This window comes from Symphodus melops (genome assembly GCF_947650265.1).
Source record: "Symphodus melops genome assembly, chromosome: 21".
In the NCBI taxonomy this organism is placed as follows: Eukaryota; Metazoa; Chordata; class Actinopteri; order Labriformes; family Labridae; genus Symphodus; species Symphodus melops.
The window spans coordinates 20,039,407-20,062,223 of record NC_136711.1 but is presented as its reverse complement, the minus strand read 5'-3'; the positions used below and the strand labels follow the sequence as shown (position 1 = coordinate 20,062,223).

Below are 22,817 nucleotides of genomic sequence, written 5' to 3'. Positions count from 1 at the left end.
TGGATTTCTTTCCGTCTGCGTTCGACTGAAGAACACGACGACTCCGTCGACGTTTTAAAAACCTGTTATTGTTATTTTATTATTCAGATGATATTTTTCTATCTGCTGCGAGTCTGTGTCCGTGAACATCCGGAGAGTCGACACTTTGATTACAGATTAAAAATGGTGGAAATGAGTCTGAAGTGGACGCTGTCTGTGTGTTTTATCCTTGTAAATGAAGGGCGGGTCGGTTTAATGTGTTTGCAGCAGCAGGTCCTCTCACCACCTGCAGAGGGCGCCAAACTCCAGATCCATCACAGTACAGAGGTTACAGAGGTCTTCACTGAGCCGAGGTCAGAGGTCACACTGCAGCACAGATCATCGTATCACACTAACACTGTTTGGACAGATTTAAATTGATTTTAGATTATTTTACAAACTGATGTTTGAAAAATGTGAAAAAGAGAAAAATGATAATTTAGCTGCAGCTTCTGTTTGTTTACGTTTGTTCGTCCGTCTGCAGCTTTTAACCATTTTATTACTGTCACTAAAACACCAAGGCTTCACTTTGACAGTTACACACTCTGTTACACTCCACTGACTGTGACAGTGTGTGTGTGTGTGTGCGCGTGTGTGTGTGTGTGTGTGTGTGTGTGTGTGTGTGTGTGTGTGTGTGTGGAGACATAAACTGGATGTGACAGACAAAGAAATCCAGTTCAGTCCTCGCCATCTTCAGAGCTGCTCCAACAGTAATGAGCACTGACCTGTGTGTGAGTGTGTGTGTGTGTGTGTGTGTGTGTGTGTGTGTGTGTGTGTGTGTGTGCTTCGTTGTGTTCATGTGACCTGAAACATTCTTGGCTGGGATGTCACATGATTATTTGTCCTCTCTGTCTTTGGGGTCTTTTCAGTCACATGTTGAGGAAACGTCCCGTTAACTTTCCTTCTTATGCAGACGACTCAGCTGTGGATCAATGAAGCCTGATCACCAATCACTTCTGTGTTATCAATGTATCAATCACCAATCACTTATGTTAACGACGAGTTTAAATCAGGAATCTAGAAGTTCTTTCTTGACTCCGGCTCGGACCACTTCTGCTGCTCTAAATTTATCATGAACTTCAATCCTCCGATCAATCTCTCCTCTTCCTCCTCTTCATCAGGACTCTTCTTTCTCTCCTCTTCATCAGGACTCTTCTTTCTCTCCTCTTCATCAGGACTCTTCTTTCTCTCCTCCTCTTCATCAGGACTCTTCTTTCTCTCCTCCTCTTCATCAGGACTCTTCTTTCTCTCCTCCTCTTCATCAGGACTCTTCTTTCTCTCCTCCTCTTCATCAGGACTCTTCTGTCTCTCCTCCTCTTCATCAGGACTCTTCTTTCTCTCCTCTTCATCAGGACTCTTCTTTCTCTCCTCCTCTTCATCAGGACTCTTCTGTCTCTCCTCCTCTTCATCAGGACTCTTCTGTCTCTCCTCTTCATCAGGACTCTTCTGTCTCTCCTCCTCTTCATCAGGACTCTTCTTTCTCTCCTCCTCTTCATCAGGACTCTTCTGTCTCTCCTCCTCTTCATCAGGACTCTTCTGTCTCTCCTCTTCATCAGGACTCTTCTGTCTCTCCTCTTCATCAGGACTCTTCTGTCTCTCCTCTTCATCAGGACTCTTCTGTCTCTCCTCTTCATCAGGACTCTTCTGTCTCTCCTCTTCATCAGGACTCTTCTTTCTCTCCTCCTCTTCATCAGGACTCTTCTGTCTCTCCTCCTCTTCATCAGGACTCTTCTGTCTCTCCTCCTCTTCATCAGGACTCTTCTGTCTCTCCTCCTCTTCATCAGGACTCTTCTGTCTCTCCTCCTCTTCCTCCCACTGATCAGCTCTTCTCAGTCAGTTCGGGGTCACAGTCTTCCCTCCTCCCTGGCCTCCTTTTTCCCCCTCCAGTGAGTCTGTGTGTTTATCCCCCGAGGTCTACAACCATCCCTCCTCCTCTTCCTCCTCATCATCATCATCTCCTCCTCCTCGTCTTCCTCGCCCTGTCTGCTCTGGGATCAGAGCGTCCGTGATGTCTGACAGGAGGAGTTCTCAGGACGATGACTGCTGCTCGCTCCTCTCTCGGCTCGGCTCCGACTCTCCTCGCCCTCGGATGAAGTATGGCGGGATGTTCTGCAGCGTCGAAGGAGCGTTCGAGAACAAAACGTTGAACTTTGAATCGTTCAGTCTGCAGACTCAGCGACGCAGAGCCGCTCGGACACGGAGCGGCGGCAACGATGAAGGAGCGGCAGGAGGACGAGGAGAAGGACAGACGATGGTGTTTCCCTCTGGACACGCCCGAGAAAACTACGGCAAGAGAGAGGTCAAACAAATCTACTGAATTTATCTGTTTCAGAACTTTAAGTCTTAAAAAGAAAATCTGTGACTGATTGATGACGAAGTTTAATGGATAAAGACTAAAATAATAGATTATTGATTTGGTCATCGTCTCTTTACACACAAATGTTAATCATTTAGTAAATATCGTTAAATATTGAATATCATTAATAAATTACCTGTTAAAATTGATTATCAGTTAACAAATAAATACAAATAAAAATTGATGGATGATTCAGGAAGAAGCTCCTCACACAACCTCTTTCTCAGGGGGGCGTGGTCTGTTTCCTGACGACAGAGAGAGCCAATCAGCATTACAGAACGTAAAACACTTCCGGGGTTTATTTTCAAATTAAAAGCATGATTGAATTTGACTTTGGAAATATGATTAAATACTATTTTCTTAAAAGTTCCTTTTATTATGATCCAATCAAACAAGTTGTTGACTTTGTTTGGATTGTTTTCTTCATTGATTTATCAAATTAATGTGATTTATTACTTTAGAGATATGAACTGTTTTATTTTCAAGGAGTTACTTTTTGTCAGAGTTGACATACTACTCACAATTTTCACTTTTTAAAATAATCTAACAATCAGTTGATTAAAGTAGAAAGTCGTCTAAAAGAGTGAAATCTGCTTTAAAAAAGCTGTGAGGAAGAAATGAATCCATGATAGACCAGAATAATCTCTGGACCTTAACTATGAGCCATGCTGTGTGTGTGTGTGTGTGTGTGTGTGTGTGTGTGTTTAAGGAAAAAGCTGTTGACTATCATTAAACATTACTGGTTTATTAAATAAATAATATCTGTGTATAATTGAGCACATTGTCTGTGTTAATAGTCTGACTGAATCACTTCCTCTTTTAAAACAAAAACCTGATTTTAATGGGAGTGAGAGGTGCAGAATAAATAAGACAGAATTAATCCGCCCTAGGGCTTTTATTTTTTAGAGGAACACCGGAAGCCTCCGTGCGTGAATATCTTTAACCTGACGTCAGAGGTGACGCGAACAACAATAGGGCACTGTGTGTGTGAGAGAGAGAGAGCCGGTGTGAGCGGATCAATCAGCCGATCACAGATCGATCAGGATGTCGTTTCAGAACAAGAAGAACTGCGCGAGACCCGCGGTAGGTGCAGCACGAGCCGGGCCGAGCCGAGCCGAGCCGGGCCGAGCCGGGTTATCATCAGAGGGATGGTGTCGGCCCGGTGAGGCGTGATGCTGCAGCTCCGCCTGTCAATCACCGAGGACCACACCAAGGCTGGGCCGTGCTGAGCTGGGCCGGGTCAGACAGGAGTCCGGTCCTGCTCGGTCCGGCTCGGCTCGGCCCGGCAGAGAGGATTATTATAAGAAATATTTATCAATTAAAACAAAATTAGCAAATCTATGACTTTAAATAAAAGGTGAATATGATCAAAGATCATAAATATCATAGAATAAAATAATTTAAATTAAAACATCAATTTGTTATAAAAAAAAAAACAATGGTGCGTTCAGGGCCAATAGGACATTTTAGAATAACATTTTTGGTACTATTTTAGTGAAAAATGTGCTCAATTAATGAAATGCTCACCTGATTGGCACCATCACTCGGGGGCGGGGCTTAAAGTGAAAGCTTATTACAAAAACGTTTATTCAATGTGTTATCTTTTTGGTTTTATATATATATATATATATATATATATATATATATATATATATATATATATATATAAATAATGAAGAAGATATGTTGTCTTTGTTTCAAAAGTATAAAGATGTTAAAAAAACAACATCTCAGAGTTAAACAGCATCCTCTCTGTCCGTTTCCAGGGCGACCGTCTCATCATCAAAGGAGGGAAGGTTGTCAATGACGACCAGTCGTTTTACGCCGATGTTTATGTCGAGGACGGGATCATCAAGTAAATATATGATTGTTGATCATTCAAATTATTATTCCCATGAACCCAGTGCTTGTCTCTGACATCATCGCACTTCCTGTCACGTGTCCTGATCAGACAGATCGGGGAGAACTTGATCGTCCCGTCCGGCGTGAAGACGGTGGACGCCTACGGTCAGCTGGTAATCCCCGGAGGAGTCGACGCCAACACCAACCTGCTCGCTCCGCAGAAAGGCCTGAACCCCTCCGACGACTTCTACAACGGAACCCGTGCGGCGCTGTCCGGAGGAACCACGACCATCAGTGAGATCAGAATAAATAAATCTTCTTATCATCCGTGAAGACGATTTGATGATTAGTCTGATTTATAAGGTTTTGATCGATGCATTGATCGGCGATTGTCGTGTGGTGGTTTTCAGTTGACCACGTGCTGGTGGAGCCGGGGACTAGTTTACTGACTGCATTCGATCAGTGGAAGGAGACGGCAGAGCAGAGGGCGTGCTGCGACTTCTCTCTTCACCTGGACATCACCAGGTGGCACGACGGACTGTACGAGGAGCTGGAGTCGCTCATCAAGGACAAAGGTGAGAGGACAGTGACTGAACGCGAGCCTCTCTTAGCTCGCCGTGCTCCGTTTTACCTGTAGCGTTTGTGTTTCAGGTGTGAACTCCTTCCTGTTCTTCATGGCCTACAAAGACAAATACATGAGCTCCGACTCTCAGGTGAACCACACAGAGACGTCTGACGAATCAAAACTGACTTCACTGGATTGTTTCTGGTTTGTTGTTGTTTACTTGTTGTTGAGGTACGGTTAGTATACCTGTCTTTTTCTGCTGTCAGCTCTACGAGGCGTTTGGCGTCCTTCGGGATCTTGGAGCCATCGCACAGGTCCATGCTGAGAACGGTGACATCATCGATGAGGTGATAAATGAATGAACTCATCAGGTGAATTCTTCGTTCAGTCTCTTAAATTTAATCTGCTTCAAACTGATTTTTTTTTTTTTATCAGGAGCAGAAGAAGCTTCTTGGACTCGGCATCACAGGACCTGAAGGACACGTCTTATCTCACCCTGAGGAGGTAAACACACCTGTAACACGTCTCCACCTCTGTGACATGTGTCAAATACCTGTGACACAGCTGGAGCACACCTGTGTCACCGCGTGTGTTTCAGGTGGAGACGGAGGCCGTTTATCGGGCCATAACGATCGCCAAACAGGCCAACTGTCCGCTCTACGTTACCAAGGTGATGAGCAAATCTGCTGCTGATGTCATCGCCAAAGCCAGGAAGAAAGGTGACGCCATCATCATCATTATTGGCTCTTTATAGAAACCTTCAGTCCTTTTTATTAGAATAGAATATTTGTAGACTTTGCTTCACTGCGTGCGATCGATGGTCGCAGCAGTTCTCTCTCTCTCAGGCTGGCTTCTTTCTTTGGGGGTAACAGAAGCTGGAGTCCTTTTGTTATCTGTCAACAACAACCTTTGACCTCAGGTGTTCGGCTTACCTTGAACAATTCTTTACCTCCTTTAAATCCATGAGCTTCAAAGAGCACATCTACATCTAAACCCTCAAGAAGTCCACGGAAAACTTCTCAACGTATGTTTTAAATGTCCTCCTATTTTTTTACTTCAGGTATGGTGGTGTATGGGGAACCAATCACAGCCAGCCTCGCCACTGACGGCTCTCATTATTGGTCCAAAGACTGGGCAACGGCTGCTGCTTTTGTCATGAGCCCGCCTCTGAACCCTGACCCTTCAACTCCACAGTACCTGATCTCCCTGTTAGCATGGTCAGTAGACTCCACCTCTGTTAGCATAGTTAGCATAACTCCCCCTCTGTTAGCATGGTTTGCATGACTCCACCTCTGTTAGCAGAGTTAGCATAACTCCCCCTCTGTTAGCATGGTTTGCATGACTCCACCTCTGTTAGCAGAGTTAGCATAACTCCACCTCTGTTAGCATAGTTAGCATAACTCCACCTCTGTTAGCATGGTTTGCATGACTCCACCTCTGTTAGCAGAGTTAGCATAACTCCACCTCTGTTAGCATGGTTTGCATGACTCCACCTCTGTTAGCAGAGTTAGCATCACACTACCTTTGTTAGCATAGTTAGAATGACTCCAGTCAGCTTTTTTAAAAAGATATAGCATCACCTTTTACCTGCACAGTCCAGGTGTTTTGGGTGAACCTGACGAGTGCTTGTTTTGTGTTTGTCCAGTGGAGACCTCCAGGTGACGTCCAGCGCCCAGGCGAGCTTCTCCACGGCTCAGAAAGCTGTCGGTAAAGATGATTTTACTCTGATCCCTGAGGGAACGAATGGCATTGAGGAGAGGATGTCGGTGGTTTGGGACAGAGCCGTGGTAAGGTCTTAACACGTGCAGATGTGTGTTTCTCACATGAAAATAACAAGTAACAAACTGATCAGAAGTGTTTATTTTTTTATTTATTTTTTTTGCAGTCTACAGGGAAGATGGATGAGAATGAGTTTGTCGCAGTGACAAGTACCAACGCTGCCAAACTCTTCAACATTTACCCGCGCAAAGGTAACGCGTTACTTACGCTGAGGAAAGGTGCTATTACTGAACAACGACTGAAATAAGATTCACTAAGGCCCCTTACCACTTCTATTTTTTCAAAGACTTTTTTTTTATTATTATTTACAGACTTTATTTACAGATCATTAATTTGTGAGTCATGCAGAGGTGGTCTTGTTTTCCCCACCACTGGAAAGTTTAAGCGTGACACCTCTTATAAATACTGCGGCGCAGTTACCACCAACTCGCCGCAGACGCTAGGTTTTTCACTCAAGCATAGATGGGTCATTCCCCCCTCCCCCAATTAAATGTTTTTATGAAATGTTTCATTGAAATATATGACACCAGTGGACAGAGGCGCTTTCTGCTGTGCAGCGCAGTTAGGGGATCGTTTAACCCTTCGATGTGTTCTGTAAATTAGCCGGTGTCTTTGACTCATTCGCTCAGGTTTAGCGGGTGAATCAGGCCCTCAGGTTTAAAAGGCAACAGGACTATGAGTACTGATGTTTTACTCCCCAGTAAAACATTAACACCCTCATCATATGTTGTTCAGGTCGGATCGCTGTAGGTTCGGACGCAGACATCGTAGTCTGGAACCCGAAGGAAACAAAAACTGTTTCTGCAGAAACTCATAATCTGGTAACAACTCATTGATCTTCACCCTCAATAATTCAACATCCTTCATCATAAACTGCTCCTCCTCCTCATCCCCACACACCTGTCTGTGTGCAGACTGTGGAAGTGAACATCTTTGAGGGTTTGGAGTTCCGTGGCGTTGCGACAGTGGTGATCAGCAGTGGTCGCCTTGTTTTGGCGGACGGGAAACTCAATGTGAACGAAGGATCTGGACGCTTCATCCCCAGAAAGTCCTTCCCTGACACCGTCTACAAGAGGATCCGAGCACGCAGCAGGGTAACTATCAGCTCGGTTCATCACCTTACCTGACCTTCCGGTTTATCAGAAAACTTCCAGGTTGGCTTGTTGACTTGCTGGTTAAACTTCTGACTGATGGGTTAACCCTACTGGTCTATTGGATAACCTCCAAACTAGCTAGTTAGCCTCCTGACCTACTGGTTAACTTTCTGACCGTGTCCTGACCGAGTGGTTTAGTATCTGACTTCCTGTTCCCAAATAACCAGATAAAACCTGTGTAACGAGTAACCTTCTAAAAGTCCACTTTATCATCCATCAGGAGTTTGTTTTTGTATTCTCTCCTTAACTCAGATGGCTGAAGCTCGAGGCGTTCCTCGAGGAAACTACGATGGTCCAGTCCACGATGTCATCAGTATGACTATGTCAGTACCCCCGACTCCGACCAATCGGGGCCCCTCCTGTCCTAAATCTCTGATTGCTCCACGAAACCTCCATCAGTCAGGATTCACACTGTCAGGTAGAGTCCATCCACGGCCAGCTGCGTCTTAGATGTATTCTGGGATTATCGGGATCTTAATCGGGATCGGGTTCCTTATTTTTCTTCTTTGACCTCACCGTCTTCTTCCCTTTCGGTTCCTCCTCCTCTTCTTCTTCTTCTGCCTTCCAGGAGCTCAGGTTGACGACCATATACCTCGTCGCTCCACTCAGAGGATTGTGGCGCCGCCTGGAGGGAAATCTAACATCACTTCCTTATCTTAGAACGAGAAGAATAAAACGATTATTTTCCGTTTGACAACAACAAACACAATTCTTAAAATGGAGGTCTGTTTCAAGCACTTCAACCGGTGCTCAACCTCGTTAAACCCCAGCAAACGTTATTGTACAAATTAAGGGTTCGACCTTAACCCCTACTTAACAATTAAATCCTTACAAACCCTGCAACTGTCCCACTGGTACCTAACCATAGAAGTTCTTAACATAGTTTTGAATCCTACAACAAGCTTAGCAGTGATGCTACACTGTATGACGGTTTCACTTTATTTATGACTGAACCCAACAACAACGATGACGCTGGGATTTAGCAACACAAATCTGAAGAGTGTGCAGCGAGTAGTCCACGCTAACCGCTAAACAGTTTGGCAAAAGTTCAAAAAGTAACTCGCTGTACAAAATTCTTCAGCATTGGTAAATAATAAAGAAACCTTTAAACCCAACTAATTTTAAACAATAAGTACAAACACTAGTGGAGGTCTGTTTGATGGAAGTACTCACATTATCCTACAGCCACAAGTTAAACCTATGAGAGTGCTACTAGAGCTAAATCCACCCAACATAACGGTACTGTTCTCCCACAAACACATACAGAGATCTTACAAATTATTTCTGGACATCGAAAAGCAAACTGTTAAATGTAGTTAATGATGCAGCATAAAGAAGTCTAATGCTGCTTCCTTACCCCATCGCAGTTCAACTTCACCTTCAGCAAGTAAGTACTCTTTATATACTTTAATATCTTTTGATAATTCAACAACACTACAAATACCAGTATTACAATCTTTGCAGTTCTACAACTGTACCAAGAAGTCCACGTCAATAACGCCTTCATGGTACGACACCTTACTGCAATACGAGACAGTAGAGTACTTCACCATCTACTGCCATTAAACTGAATAAGAACTTATTGAGTGTGACCCATTACAGGTCAGTACCTTTCAGGTTCTTTATCCATCAAGTACTACTAAAAGTTGATTCTGCAACAAACAAATAAAGCCCTTCCTTAGTGCTCCTTATGAAGCTCCGCCCCCAAATTGGATTGCCACAGAAACAACTCCAACAACTGACTAATTACAACAGAATGGTTGAAACCTGATCATTGATGGAAGGTTGAGGTTTATGCACGTCAACGCTACCTTATTTAGACACATGTAGTAGAGTACAAACTATTAGTTTACCAGCCCTCTTAGTACTTTTTACCCCATGACGTAACAAACGGCATAAAACTCTGCAAATACAACCAAACCCAACAATCGAACCAGTTCTACCACCTGAACTAAAAGTAAAGAAGGTGGTAATACTAATTAACCCAACCAAACAACAACCCAACCCAGCATCAACCAGGCCCAACATTTAAACCAATTATTCAACAACAACCAAAATAATTCTGCCACTAGAACTAAAAGTGAAGAAGCGGTAATGCACCAGAACCCAACCAAACCCATTCCTACGACTCAAACTAAAAGTATCAGCCATCAAATGATATGACTGAACAATTCAAATACTACATGTACAACTACTTCTGAATCCTACCCCAGCTGTCCTTCAGGTGAGGTAGAACAAAGCTATGACCACAACCCAACAACTCGTCTTCAATCCGTACTGCATGGTTTTCACTTGTGCCGACTGTTATTGGTTTGATTCTTGAGTATAGTCATTTTAAATACTCGAGCACTTGACATCATGTCATCTGTCCTAACACTCGTCAAACTCTCTCTGTCTTCATAAACTTTCTCATTAACTTGGTAGTAGTGCTAATAGTTTTATACTGCTACGGTAGCAGTAGCTTAGCAGAAACACTTCCTGTGTACTTCTTCCATTTTGTCCATAAACTCATTTTGCTTGTTGTAAATTAAATTCATCTCAAACTCATCAAAGTCATGACAACACAACATCAGAACCACATCTCCTCTGTATCAGTGTGACACCATAATAATATTACTTATACTAATAATATAATTCACTCTTGTTCTGGATCATCGGTCTGTGGTAGAGTAACATGATCAGTCCTGATCAGTGTAGACCTGGTTTAGTCTGGACTGACTGAGCTGGACTACAGATTTATTCAGGACCAACTCAGTATCTTTGACTTTTTGAGTTACTGATAATGTGAATTTTACTGATCATGTAAGTTTTACTGATTGATAAAAAAAAAAAATGCAATCCACTGATTTCAATGGACCGTCCGATCTTTAGTGGACCTCAAATCATTTAGATAATGTAAATGGTGCTAATAAATCCAGTGGAAGCCTGCAAGTAGCCATCCCTTGAAAAGAACGCCCTTCACAGGAAGTCATCAAATGAACTCTAACCCCTCCAAGTTCCTAAGTGTAACTGACTAATAGAGAAGCAAACGAATAAATAGAACCATGCTCTGACGGATGTATTATGAGGATCAGATACTGGACTTCAAAACAGCGCCAATTAATTTCAAATAAAATGTTCGGACCTTTCTGGTAACCAACAAACCCAGAACCCTTGTTTTGGCAGGCCGCGTGGATCAACCCTGCAGAGGTGGAGGTCTATTTGATGGGGTCTGATTGATGGATCTTGAGGTCAGGGTTAGTTGTAGTACCCTCAGTGTCCACCAGGATAAATAGGTGCGGATAAAGTTCAGTATCCCATCTTTTAATACATCCAAAGGCATCTTCCAACCCTGTGATGTCAGAGCTGACCCCTCCCCTTCCTGTAGTGGGATGATCTTTGAAGGGATTTTTAACAGTGAATTTTATTCTTCATATCATTTTGTATTTTTTACAGTTTTTGTATCCTGGCAGTATTAGCCATAGTTAGCATAGTGCTAACATACAGTTCAGTCTGCAGGACTTCATGCAGACATGTTTTTGTCAGAGGTCTTCCTTATAAATGTTTTTAAGGTGCGGCTAGATTTGTTATAGTAAGTATAATAACACTTTAGCGTCTGTGCATCAAGTAGATGTGCAATTTCTGCAGCTAGTTAGCTTAGCATTTAGCAAACCAAGAAGAAACAGCTGTAGGATTGTTGTTGCTATGCCAACAAATAAATTCAAGGTGAATGTCCAAAATGGTGTCCTTAATAAACACTGTAGTACAGATTGATACAGATTATAAATCAACATGGTATCATTACCAAGGCCTCTGGAAACCCAAATCCACAATATGCGGTTAACCGTGTTATTTTGAACATATTTACATAATTTCCGTCCCCCTCTTTATGTGGAGAAAGAGGAGGCCGGGTTTGGCTGAGTGGTGTCGGAGTCGTGCAGAAGCACTCCATCCGCCCAAGACCAGTTAACCACTTGAGCCCTGAAGGATCCGGGGCTTTAAACAGCTCCGTCTTAAAGCTCAGAGCCGTGTCCTGCCTCAGCCCGTGGGCATGGCATCGCAACACAAGGTCTTTTTGACAAGGTTTTGTAATCTTTTTGAATGTTTATTTCCACTCTGATTTTTGTGTTTTTTTTAATGTTGCATTCAATTGTGATGTGAAATATGGATTTTTTCATATCTGAAGTGAAGTTTCCAGAGGCTTTAAACACTGTACCACAGATTAACAGGAGCAGAATCAAAGATGGCGGCTGTCTTCCTGCAGGCTGAGCTGTTTTGTAGCAGTCTGTCTTTCCGTCCTTACAGATGCACTGGAGCCAACATGGAGGACATGAAGGTCACTTTGTTTTTAGTAATACTCTGCTTACATGGCAGAGTGTGTGGTTACTGTGGCAACAGTGCATCTGTTGTTGTTGTTCCTGTAGTGAATGTAAAACTTGTGATTAAAGTTGCATGAATAAAAAGTGTTTAAAAAACACAACCGAGTGAGAAGTCTGTTTATTTAACATCTCTGCAGTCAGTCATTTAACAAGCTTCATTTTTCAGCTTTAAAAATACACATGAATTTAAATGGAGAAATTACACCAGTGAATGAACTACTGTGTAAACACCATTAGTCCCAGTTCTTTAATTCAAGCGTGATTCACCTGGCGCACCGATGACGTCATCAGGAGAACAGGTGACGCCTCCAAATCCAATCAAGAAGCAGAAGAGTGACAGACGCACGAGCTGCTGAGGAGCTTCAGGTCGACCTGCGGTGAGTGAAGAAACATCTTTATTCCTGTTAGAGTGTGTGTGTGTGTGTGTGTGTGTCCTATCTGAGGCTACTCTGTGCACGTGCGTCACGGTGCGTGGAGCTGTTTGAGACACGCGGGGACGTGATGAGCCTGCTGTGGATCTCAAAACTTTTGAATCCATCAGAGAGCAGCAGATGAATCCTCCTCTGATTAAAGCAGCACAGCTCAAACTCTGTTTTTAATCTTCTAATCTTTAAAGTCTGCATCACGTGACCTCATGTGTACATTTGATTTTAAGTGTTGAATTGTAATTGTTTTTTTGACCTAAAAAATGATAAAATAAAATATGTAATATATCTGTGGATCAACATCTCTGCAATAAATCATTTATTTCCAACAAAAATAAATATGAGACATAAGTTGAATGTCAAAATAAAAGTCTGGCTGTCAAAATAAAAGCCTGGCTGTCCATGTTTAGTGTGGTGTTGTAGAGCTGCGGTGTGACTGGGCGGACAGTGATGGGGGAGTCTTGGCTCAGCGCGGGGGAGACTCGGCTCATCGTGGAGGAGCTGCTCGCTCTTTGTCTCCAAAGAATCAACATGGAGGAGAACTCGATCTACACGGAGAGAGGTGAGGAAACGCCACGTGGACGCACTCACTGAACACTGCACAGCTGCAGGACGGTGATTGATTCTCCCCGCAGAGATGCTGGAGGTGCTGAAGAACTTTGAAGCGGTGAGGAAACGCTGGTTTCACGCCGACCTGGAGATGAAGAAGTACAAAGAGCTGCTGGTGAAGTCGGACGTGGCCAAAGCCGCTCTGGAGGTGAAACTGAAACACGCCAGAAACCAGCTCGACGTGGAGATGAAGAAACGCTTCAAGATTGAGGGAGACTACCAGTACCTGGTGAGTGCACAGGAAACACACACGAGACACAGAAGGAGGGTAGGAGGTAGGAAAGGAGAGAAGGATGCTTGAAGATTCTGTTTCCTGCTGTCAGAAGATGAAACGTCACTGTGTGATCTTTAGCGCCACCGTGTGGACAGACTGCACGTCGCTCAGGCTGCAGGATGTAAAATCATCGAACTCTGACAGCTCGCCATCCTGTCGTCGTCTTCTTCTTCTTCTTCTTCTTCTTCTTCGTGCTTCCAGCAGAGGCAGATGCAGCTCATGTGCGACATCCTCGTCCACGACAGCAAGTCGAGCGCCGCGCTGAACGACGAACAGAAATCTCTGCTCGCCACGTTCGAACACAAAGGAGGAAACACGACGCTGCACCGCAGCACCAAGCGGTGAGCCGGATTTCTTTATTTCATCCTCGTGTGACGTCAGAAAACATCATTCACGTGATATGAAAAGAAGACTCACTTTCTTTTAACCCCTCGTGTGTCTTGCTGATGTCACGCGTCCTCAGCTTGTCTGTGATCGACGAGTCGTCCTTCCTGTCTCACTCCGACATCAGCTACGACCGCACAGAAGACGACGTGGTACGCTCTGATCGGTTCTGTTGGAGAACACGCACGGGAGCGTCCTGCTTTTAAATCCGTGTGTTTGTTTCAGGATCTGGACACGACGGTGATTAAACCTCTGAGGTCTCGAGCGAGAGAGAAGAGAGTGAGTGTCGTCTCTTTCCACGCTCTGAAGCTTCGACGTGTCGGGGATGTTGTCACGTCGTTTGAAGCGTTGATCTTTGTCTTAGTTTGGTTGGTTTGTTTTGTCCTCGTGTCTCTCTGCAGCGCTCGTCCATCGGTCCTGCTCTCGGCTGTCCTGTCGGGAAGCGAGGGCGGAGCGGGAACATTTCTGCGGAGCTGCTGGAGAGAAAGACTGTAGAGAAGGTGAACAGATCTTCATCCTTTTAGCGTGTGCGGAGTGAACACGTGTTCCTGATCTGTGATGACTGTAAACGGCGTTTATCAGCGTTTAGCGTCCTCACCCTCAGGAGGTGGAGATGACCGTGAAGGCGTCTGTGACCTCTCCAGAGACCGGGGACCAGATCCACATGGTGCTGGGAATCACACAGAAGACCCTGGAGAACCCGACCCAGACGGTGAACCAGGAGAGCGGATTGTCTCCTGCAGGAGGAGGAGGAGGAGGAGGAGGTGTGGGCGGCCAATCGAAGCAACAAACTCCGACTCAGAAACGTGTGAGAGTCCTTTCACACTCGGAGGTGTTTAACTCGGCTCGCACTCTTTGTGTTGCTCAGACGAAACGACCGTGTGGTTTCCCGACGAGACGACGGTCGAGCCTGAAAGTGACGCTCGCTCAGACGACCGATCATCCAACATTTACAGAGCTGAGAAATCCTCCAAACACGTCTTCCTGTCGAAAACGGTAAAAAAAAGAAAAGCTGTGCAGGTTGATGTTAGTGACGGTGTGACAGCGTTCCTCTCTGCAGGTGATCCGGCCGGAGACCTGCTCGCCGTGTGGGAAGAGGATCCGCTTCGGGAAGATGGCTGTGAAGTGTCGAAACTGCCGCATGGTCTCGCACCCGGAGTGCAAGCAGAAGTTTAGCGACGTTTGTTTTGACGCTGCGACGATCAGGAGTTCAGCTCAACAGGTAGCTGAGAGACACAAAGATTTCCGAGTCGGAGGAGTCGATGCTGTTTCGTGCATGGGGGGGGATTTACATGGGATGATGGGTGTCTTCACCGAGCGCTCATTCTTGCATCAGGGCAAAATGTACATAAGCGTAGATTTCAAAATGACCTTTTCTCTGCAGAACACGCTGGAGGGTTTCGCTCCCCTGAATCATCCTCGAGTTCCTCAGCTGGTGGTGGAGTGTGTGGCAGAGATCGAGAGGAGGGGACTGGAAGAGGTGAGCTCTTCCTGCTTTAAACTCGACACTAACCTGAACCCGGATCGGTGTCTGATCAACTTCCTGTTTGTCTTTAAAGGTCACATATTCTGTAAACTCTCCATGTTCCTCTAACATGTCTCTACTCTGTCTACAAACCCCCCAATGATGAGAAAAGTACAAAAATGTGTGCTCAAACAGGCCGTTTGGAGGTTTTCCCTTCATGACATCACAAAGAGCAGTAGCCCCTCCCCCAGGTGGGTGACACTCCCACAGCTAGGTGTTTGTTCTGCCCTTTGAGTCTGCCTTCTCACCGTAAACAATAGGACATGGAGCCAGAAAGCAGCGAGTACACCCGAGCCCTTCCAGAGAGGGGGCGTGGCCAGACACAGCTCATTTACATATTTAAAGCTACAGACACAGAAACAGCCTGTTCTGAGCAGGGCTGAAATAGAGGGGTTTATAGACATGATCAGAGAGACATGTGTGACCTTTAAGTTCAGTGTTTTTCATGTTCGTACTTTGATGAGTGTGTCTGCTGGTGTTCCTGCAGCGGGGGCTGTACCGGGTCCCTGGGGGGGAGCGTCTGGTGAAGGAGCTCAGAGACCGGTTCATGCAGGGGAAGACTCCGCTCATGCTCTGTAAAGTCCCAGAGGTTCACGGGATCTGCGGCCTTCTGAAGGACTTCCTGAGGAGACTGAAGGAACCTCTGATCACCTTCAGGCTGCACAGAACCTTCATGGAGGCTGCAGGTACGAGGACGTGACGCCCGCCCGCCCGACGTCAGTCTGAAAGTGAAACGTTCTGCGACCGGTCCTTAATGACGTTCTTGTGTTCTCAGAGGTGACTGATGAAGAGAGGAGCATCACCGTCACGTATCAGGCCCTCGCCAAGCTGCCGAAGGCCAACAGAGACACACTGGCCTTCCTCATGCTTCATCTACACAAGTACCATCTCTGAACATGTTCTGACCATCTGCTCTTGTTGACTTCCTGTTTGTTTTTGTGGATGACCTGGTCCAAATCTTTAAACCCGTTTCCCAGTCGGGTGCAGCTGACTCAGTTTCTGTTCGGGGTCCAGCGTGATCCTGGTTCTCCTCGTGTTTTCAGGGTGATGAGGAGTCCGCCGTGTCAGATGGATCAGAATAATTTGGCCCGGGTTTTTGGACCAACCATTGTGGGGCACGGGATGTCTGAGCCGTCTCCGACGACCATCATGAGAGACACCAACACTCAGCCCAAGGTCATCCAACAGTTTAAAAAGAAAACAGTTTGTTTGCTGTCATGTCCATCTTCACTCTCATTGGTTCTTCATTGTTTGTGTTCGTCTCAGGTGATTTGTCGCTTGTTGTCCCTGCCTGAAGCCTACTGGAGGCGTGTCCTGTCGGATCATAACTCCTCCTCGTCCACGGCGGCGAACAGTCAGGATGGAGGATACGGTGAGTCTGGAGGTCGTATCAAACGATAAATCTTCTCCGAGAAAGAACGTCGCGTTTGGCTTGTTTTAAAATAAACGACCCATTTTACTGCTCCGACCTTTAAAGGGTTAATTCACCTGTGTTCTCGTTGTTCTTTCCAGGGCGGTTGTTTAAACCGGTGACGTCTCCGGAGTTGAACAGCTACTACAAAAACGCCGCTTATGGATCTCTGAGAGGTCGGGCCAGGAACGCCTCCAATGCTCCCATCATTAGGTAAGACCAAAAACCAGATCCACCTTCAGTCCAGACCACCAGGTAGACGGGACGCCATCGGAGCTGGACTATGAATCCTTTAAACTCATGCTGAAGTTTATGGTTGAAAACCGCAGATATCCCAGTTCTGACCACAGGGGGGCGCTCTCACGTCGGCTTCAATTAAACTTAAAGAATACTTTGTTTTCTGCGCCCGTATGTCAGGAGCGTTTTATTCTAATTCGTCTCATCAGCTGAACATTAAACATTCTGTGATCTCATCAGCCAATCAGAGCAGCCGTAGATTAAACAGGAAGTGGTCATCGATATCACCTGATCAATACAGCAGGTCTATGTGACCTGAGATCACATCGATCTGTTCTGAGCTCAGGTCAATGAAACCGTTTCCTGTTGTGGTTTCTGTAGTCGCCATGGCGACGAGGAAGCTTCAGACCGTCAGTTAGGGACAAAGGAACGGTTTTGTGTTTCACGCTGGATTCGGTACCTTTTGCATGATGGGTAATTGAGTCCTGATGGATGCAGTCTGCTTGTTTGGTTTCTCTCTTCAGTCTAACAGAACCGGGGAGGAGGTTCTTCACGTCACCCAGCTGATCCGGACTCACACAAAGTGCACAGTTAGATCGCCGTGTGCCGAACCAATCAAACTGAGTCTGTAAGAAAACTGGACTTTGTGTATTAATGTGATTTTATTGTTTTTTCTAAGAGAGTCAGTGAAATTAAAAAAGACTGCTTGGAGGTTTAGACTGGACCCAGGTCGGGTCTTTGGGGTTGAACTGGACTCACTCGGGTGATTTGGGTTCGAGTGGTACATACTCGGGTGTCGGGGGGGTTAAACTGGACTCACTCGGTGTTTTGAGATTTGAAGTGGATGAAGTGAAGTTTTCTCAGTGTTCAATGTTTTGTATGAACTGAAATAAATAAATAAGCTCTTCTGATTGTTGTTTTGTGTTGACTTTTGGAGCAGCTTGACCTTTGACCTTTAGTCCAAATCATCATGTCATGTCGGAGACCATAATTAAAGTTATTCATCTTCTCTGTAGCGCCCCCTTCAGGACGGACATGTTCACATCAGGACTGAGTCAGCTGTTCTTGTCTGTTTATTGAAGTCTCAGTTTATTTGTTTGAAAGCGGACATGCACATTAACGGAGCGTGGTGATGATGTCATCGACAGCTGCGTGTTTTTAATAAGGTCACTCCTTCCCCTGTTTGTCGAGGAGAGTCCGCGTCTCATTCTGCCACTCCATCACGCCGTCCAGAGGACGACAGCCGTCCTGAGAGAGAGAGAGAGAGAGGGCTTTAAATACAGAGAAGAAGCATATTTGGGATTTATTGATTGATTGATTGATTGGTGGACTGGTTACCTGGTTGAGGACGTGTGTGTCTGCGCCGTTCTGCAACAACAGCTGAACTATTTTACATCTGTTGAGACGAACGGCATCATGAAGAGGAGAGTCTCCCTCCTGAAACACACACACACACACACACACACACACACACACAGAGTTGATATTGATCTTTAGATGTTAACTGTGTGTGTGTGTGTGTGTGTGTGTGAACTCACTTTGTCCTGTGTGTTGACTTCAGCTCCGCAGTGAATCAGGTGCTCGAGGCAGTCCTGATGTCCGGTCCTCACAGAGACATGAAGAGGAGTGCTGTCCAGCTAAACACACACACACACACACACACACACACACACTTAGTCCCACCCTGGTTGCGTACCTGCTTCAGGTCCACTGTTAGCTAAACGTCGCTCGGTGCTGTTACCTTGTCCTTTGCAGTGATGTCAGCTCCGTGGTGCAGCAGCAGTTTGAGCGCGCTCACACTCCCTCCACGGCAGACGCAGTGAAGGCACGTGGACCTGAGCTACACACACACACACACACACACACACACACACACACACACACACCCCTGGATCAGACTGGTTCTTAAACTCAATCTGAAAAGTTATCATCCTGGTGTTCAAATATTATGGGATGGTTCAGAAATCCGTCAGACCCTCCGGGGTTTCCATGGAAACATATATAGCTGTGTATATTAGTAAACACCCTGTGACGATATAATCGTCATTAATGAGGATAAATCTTTATTGATCTACCTTGTCTCTCAGGTGGACGTTTGCTGCAGCTTCCATCAGTTTAGTGATGACCTCTGTGTGACCTTTAGAGGACGCTCTGTGCAGGCCTGTACGTTCAAACTGAACACACACACACACACACAGTTTATTTTAATTAATAAAACATGTTATTTGCATCAGAGCCAATAGAATCAGAGCACGTTGATGACTCACCGAGTCCTGGGCGTTGACGTCTCCGCCCGTCGACAGGTACCTGTCAATCACCAGCAGCTGATTCTGATCGCAGGCTTTAAAGAAATCCTCCTCGTCCACATAATACGGCTGCAGAGCGTGTTAGTGATCACATGATCACATGAGCGGTTAACGTCAAACTGCTCCGTGATATCAACAATTAAATGTTTGATTTCACTTTTTCATGATCTGTTCAAATCTTTATTAAACTGTGAGTCACGCACAGGTCAGCCTCCTTTAACCTCTCTTGTGATACCTGTACAGGTGAGTGTTGTTTTGTCTTACCACCACCGGGGCAGCAGGGGGCGCTGCAGGTTTTCTCAAAGCTGCTTTCTGCTCTTTCTTTGTCTTCCTCAGAAGAAGAAGATTTTGAAGGTCAGCAGGAGTCTCGAGCAGCAGGCGACCACATTTATCCGTCTGGGGAAATTATAATTATCTCAAGTGAATAAACTCCCGTCGTGTCCGTGACTCCCAAATACTCAATGCTTTAATCAGCCAATCACAGAGAGGAGTTCTGCTCTGACCTTTACGCTGATTGGACGAGCAGAGTCTTTCTTCTCCTGAGAGACGGACGACTCGTAGTCCGCCACCTGCTGGACACACAGAGAACAAACAGTTGGAGGACGTTCAACGTGATGAGCCTGTCGTCTCTGCGTCTTCAGTGAAAGTTCCTCCAGCTGGCGCTCTGCTGAGTGACCTTTGACCTCTGTCATGTTAAACCTCACTAGCAGCTTAAAGAGGAACAGACGCCTCAGTTAACGACGTTTGTGTGTGTGAGAGAGAGAGAGGGGGAGTCGGACATGACCTTCTCTGGTGACATTTTATTGGTCAATTACTCCTGAAATGGGAGGAGTCAGAGCTCTGAGGGTCATGTGATCTGCTTGTTGTGAGAGCAGCTGAGAGCATGTTTCCTAATCGACTTCATCAGACATTAAAATACGCGGCGTGGAAGTTACGGACTGAGCAACAAAGTCGCTGTGATGCTGCCTTTACAGCAGCGCTATGTGTCGCCATGGCAACCGCTGCCGGGAAGAAGAGGACAGGCGAGACGTGTCCTCGTCTGTCAGTGTCCTGACGGCAGCGTTTCGTACCAGGAGGGAATTTTTTGCGCTGCAGATGTCACCTTTAAAACACCGATCACATGGTAGAGGTCAGAGGTCAGGTTAGGACACACACACCATCCATCAGTCACAGCACACACACACACACACATACAGTACACTTACAAGGTTTAAGTAAAGGCTTCTTCTGATGCATTTTAATCCTTTCAAAATAAAACCGTAAAAAGAATCAGGAAGCATTTTAACATTTTCAAATTAAGAAAAATTAAAGTAATTTTTTTTTTATTTTTCTCACCATCTCGTCGTCGTTACGGCTGATTGACCTGAAGATAAAAAAAAAATTGTGTTTGTGAATGGAGTGATCAGATCAGGATTCATTACTTCAGATGGTCTAATATAAAAATACATTCAGAGAGTTTAAACCTGAACTCGTTAAACTGGAGGAGCAAGTTTCCTTTTTCTTGTTTTTCTTCTTTCACAAATAAAATCTACTTTAGGCTGCTGGTCAGAAACAACTTCCTGTTTTTATTGCACCGTGATCTTTATTATGGAGACCGGACGGCAGAGTCACATGATCCATTTTGATTCAAACACAGACTCGCTGACACACGATGACACCAAGAACCAACAGCAGTGACGAGCTGTCACTCAAACAGGAACCCCCCACATCGCCGTGTCGTAAATCTCCTTCCTGTTCTCGACGCGATCCGTCACACAAACACAATCTTAAAAATACACTGACGCCACGTCGGTGGTGGATCACGCTAAAGGTCGCTTACAGAGAGGAGGTACAACCTGCCACAGGACGCCAAAGACAAACTGATGATTTACTTCACAAAGATGGAGGATGAGTCCACACACACACACACACACACACACACACACACAGACACAGACACAGTTTGATATTCAAATATCTGAAATCACACGGAGCATCGAAACCAGCAGCTCCACATCCTGAAAACCTCCGGACGGTCCAGACACTCAGGATAGTTAAAGAAATACATAAAAGGCCTTTAATTAATCAGGTTAGAAAAACATTTCCTCGCTTTGAGGCGTCTTCAGGGTGGAGATTTAACTTTTAGATTTCAAAGTACAAAAAATAAAAAGTTTTGGTTGCTTGACACACAAACGTCTCCAGTTTCAGCCGGTGCTGAATTTGAACGACGTTCAGCTGAAACTGTTTTAGACGAAGACACAGCCGAGCGTCGCCCTGCGTTCACTCTGAGCTCGTTAATCGGTTCATAACGACTCAACACGAGGCGCCTTCAGGATAATATTATTACAGGTAGTTATTCTTACAGACACGCCAATAATCAAAGGAAATCATCCAGCAGTAATAATCAATAATCAATGAGCTCACCTCTGCAGCTCCATGTCAGCACTCGCAGCAGCAGCAGATTAAAGTTTGGACATCAGCAGCTTCATCGGCCTCCTAATATAGACGCACACGCATACTGTACACACGTGTCTGAGTCGAGCTTTGACCTTGCAGGTTGAACTTGCAGGAGTCGGCGGCTGACCCCGTCTGACCTCCCAGTAACCAGAGAAGAAGAAGAAGACGAGCTGCAGTTTTATTGGAGGCAGAAAATAAGACCACAAACAGGAGCGGTTGAATGTTTTCCAAGAAACGTTCCAACGAGATTATCTTGAAAAGTAAAGTTGTGACTTCCCGCTCGAGGTCGCGACACCCCCGAACACCTGACGTTAAAGCGACACTTCACCCACGAAAACATGAATCTGTAGTGAAATCGGTTCATATATGTAGTATTTGTTTTATTTGGTGCCTTCTTAAACAAGAAAAAGCAGAAAATCTATTTTAAACTGATTTGAATCAAATACTACAACTCCCAGAATGCACAGCACCGCAGGCCACTCTCACTGATCCCACTGAACACCTGAGCGAGCTTTCAGGCTACACGCTACAAGCTAGCTTGTTTGCAGATCCAGTAAGACTTCTGAACGTGCTGTGTTTGTTTTTCTTTCTAAACGGTGAATTATTGATTTGTTATCGGGTCGTTTAATCTGAAGTTTTCACCACCAGCCGAGTAAACCAACGCCCGAGGTAAGACTTTATTTCTGTAGCTTCAGTGGATGAAAACAGGAGACTTGTAGTTCTTTCCTGCGAGCTGAAAATTCTTTACATGACGCAACGTGACGATTTTTGCGTCATGTAAAGAAACTTTCAGGCAAAGAAAAACATTTTGGACTCACGACCATTCAACACTACTGCCATGTTTCTACTGATACACAGCTTCATGCAAATGGGTGAAGTATCCCTTTAAGTTCATTGCTCACACACACACACACACACACACACACACTTTACAATCTGGACATTCAGACAACACTCACGCTGAGATATAAACCACAGATTGTTTTTATTCAAAAGGAGAAAAACAGATTCAGAAGTTAAACTTTAAATGTCTCCCGTTCCCCCGTTGTAAACTAAACAACGTAAACGCACACGCATCCCTGACAGGTAAAGCAATCCTTCACGTCACACCTACAGTTTATTGTCAGCATGTCTGGGC

The 22,817-nt window shown here is 45.2% G+C and overlaps 3 protein-coding genes across 6 annotated transcripts; 2 read left to right on the top strand and 1 right to left on the bottom strand.

The window, feature by feature from the left end:
* The first annotated feature begins 290 nt into the window (after positions 1–290).
* Positions 291–10,513, top strand: dpysl4 (dihydropyrimidinase like 4). Of its 3 annotated transcripts, XM_079333679.1 has the most exons (16): positions 291–332; positions 2,182–2,317; positions 4,141–4,229; positions 4,326–4,510; positions 4,627–4,791; positions 4,868–4,929; positions 5,048–5,128; positions 5,217–5,285; positions 5,380–5,500; positions 5,842–5,998; positions 6,427–6,568; positions 6,667–6,751; positions 7,296–7,381; positions 7,475–7,654; positions 7,967–8,132; positions 8,283–10,513. In XM_079333679.1, exons 2-16 carry the CDS (start codon positions 2,270–2,272, stop codon positions 8,372–8,374), a joined length of 1,728 nt encoding a protein of 575 aa, XP_079189805.1. In that variant the 5' UTR covers positions 291–332; positions 2,182–2,269; the 3' UTR covers positions 8,375–10,513. The 3 variants fall into 3 exon arrangements, with proteins under 3 accessions (XP_079189805.1, XP_079189804.1, XP_079189803.1); XM_079333678.1 differs by lacking the exon at positions 291–332 and having other exon boundaries at positions 1,861–2,317; XM_079333677.1 differs by lacking the exons at positions 291–332; positions 2,182–2,317 and adding an exon at positions 3,302–3,457.
* A 1,821-nt stretch (positions 10,514–12,334) lies between these two features.
* Positions 12,335–17,768, top strand: LOC306817067 (rac GTPase-activating protein 1). 2 transcript variants are annotated; one of them, XM_079333660.1, is made up of 17 exons: positions 12,335–12,449; positions 12,908–13,059; positions 13,133–13,335; positions 13,582–13,721; positions 13,844–13,916; positions 13,990–14,043; positions 14,166–14,264; positions 14,369–14,525; positions 14,633–14,760; positions 14,825–14,986; positions 15,149–15,244; positions 15,777–15,975; positions 16,065–16,170; positions 16,333–16,465; positions 16,556–16,661; positions 16,802–16,913; positions 17,462–17,768. In XM_079333660.1, exons 2-17 carry the CDS (start codon positions 12,948–12,950, stop codon positions 17,502–17,504), a joined length of 1,923 nt encoding a protein of 640 aa, XP_079189786.1. In that variant the 5' UTR covers positions 12,335–12,449; positions 12,908–12,947; the 3' UTR covers positions 17,505–17,768. The 2 variants fall into 2 exon arrangements, with proteins under 2 accessions (XP_079189786.1, XP_079189785.1); XM_079333659.1 differs by having other exon boundaries at positions 14,369–14,528.
* Positions 17,769–18,104: 336 nt separating this feature from the next.
* On the bottom strand, positions 18,105–21,740 carry LOC306842204 (uncharacterized protein; the record flags this gene model as incomplete). The annotated part of the gene is made up of 10 exons (XM_079372328.1): positions 21,647–21,740; positions 20,579–20,606; positions 19,747–19,812; positions 19,508–19,639; positions 19,205–19,312; positions 19,013–19,111; positions 18,679–18,777; positions 18,476–18,574; positions 18,276–18,374; positions 18,105–18,185 (listed from the first exon to the last, which is right to left on the bottom strand). The coding sequence occupies exons 1-10, from the start codon at positions 21,658–21,660 to the stop codon at positions 18,105–18,107; spliced, it is 825 nt and encodes a 274-aa protein (XP_079228454.1). The 5' UTR covers positions 21,661–21,740.
* Between the last annotated feature and the right edge of the window lie 1,077 nt (positions 21,741–22,817).

Excerpts from the sequence above, each read along its gene's own strand:
- dpysl4 (XM_079333678.1), top strand. The coding sequence starts at position 2,027 with ATGTCTGACAGGAGGAGTTCTCAGGACGATGACTGCTGCTCGCTCCTC. Across the intron at positions 6,752-7,295 it reads CAACATTTACCCGCGCAAAG|GTCGGATCGCTGTAGGTTCG; the intron begins GTAACGCGTTAC and ends TATGTTGTTCAG. Across the intron at positions 7,382-7,474 it reads CTGCAGAAACTCATAATCTG|ACTGTGGAAGTGAACATCTT; the intron begins GTAACAACTCAT and ends GTCTGTGTGCAG.
- LOC306817067 (XM_079333659.1), top strand. The coding sequence starts at position 12,948 with ATGGGGGAGTCTTGGCTCAGCGCGGGGGAGACTCGGCTCATCGTGGAG. Across the intron at positions 13,060-13,132 it reads CTCGATCTACACGGAGAGAG|AGATGCTGGAGGTGCTGAAG; the intron begins GTGAGGAAACGC and ends TTCTCCCCGCAG. Across the intron at positions 16,662-16,801 it reads CAGTCAGGATGGAGGATACG|GGCGGTTGTTTAAACCGGTG; the intron begins GTGAGTCTGGAG and ends TGTTCTTTCCAG.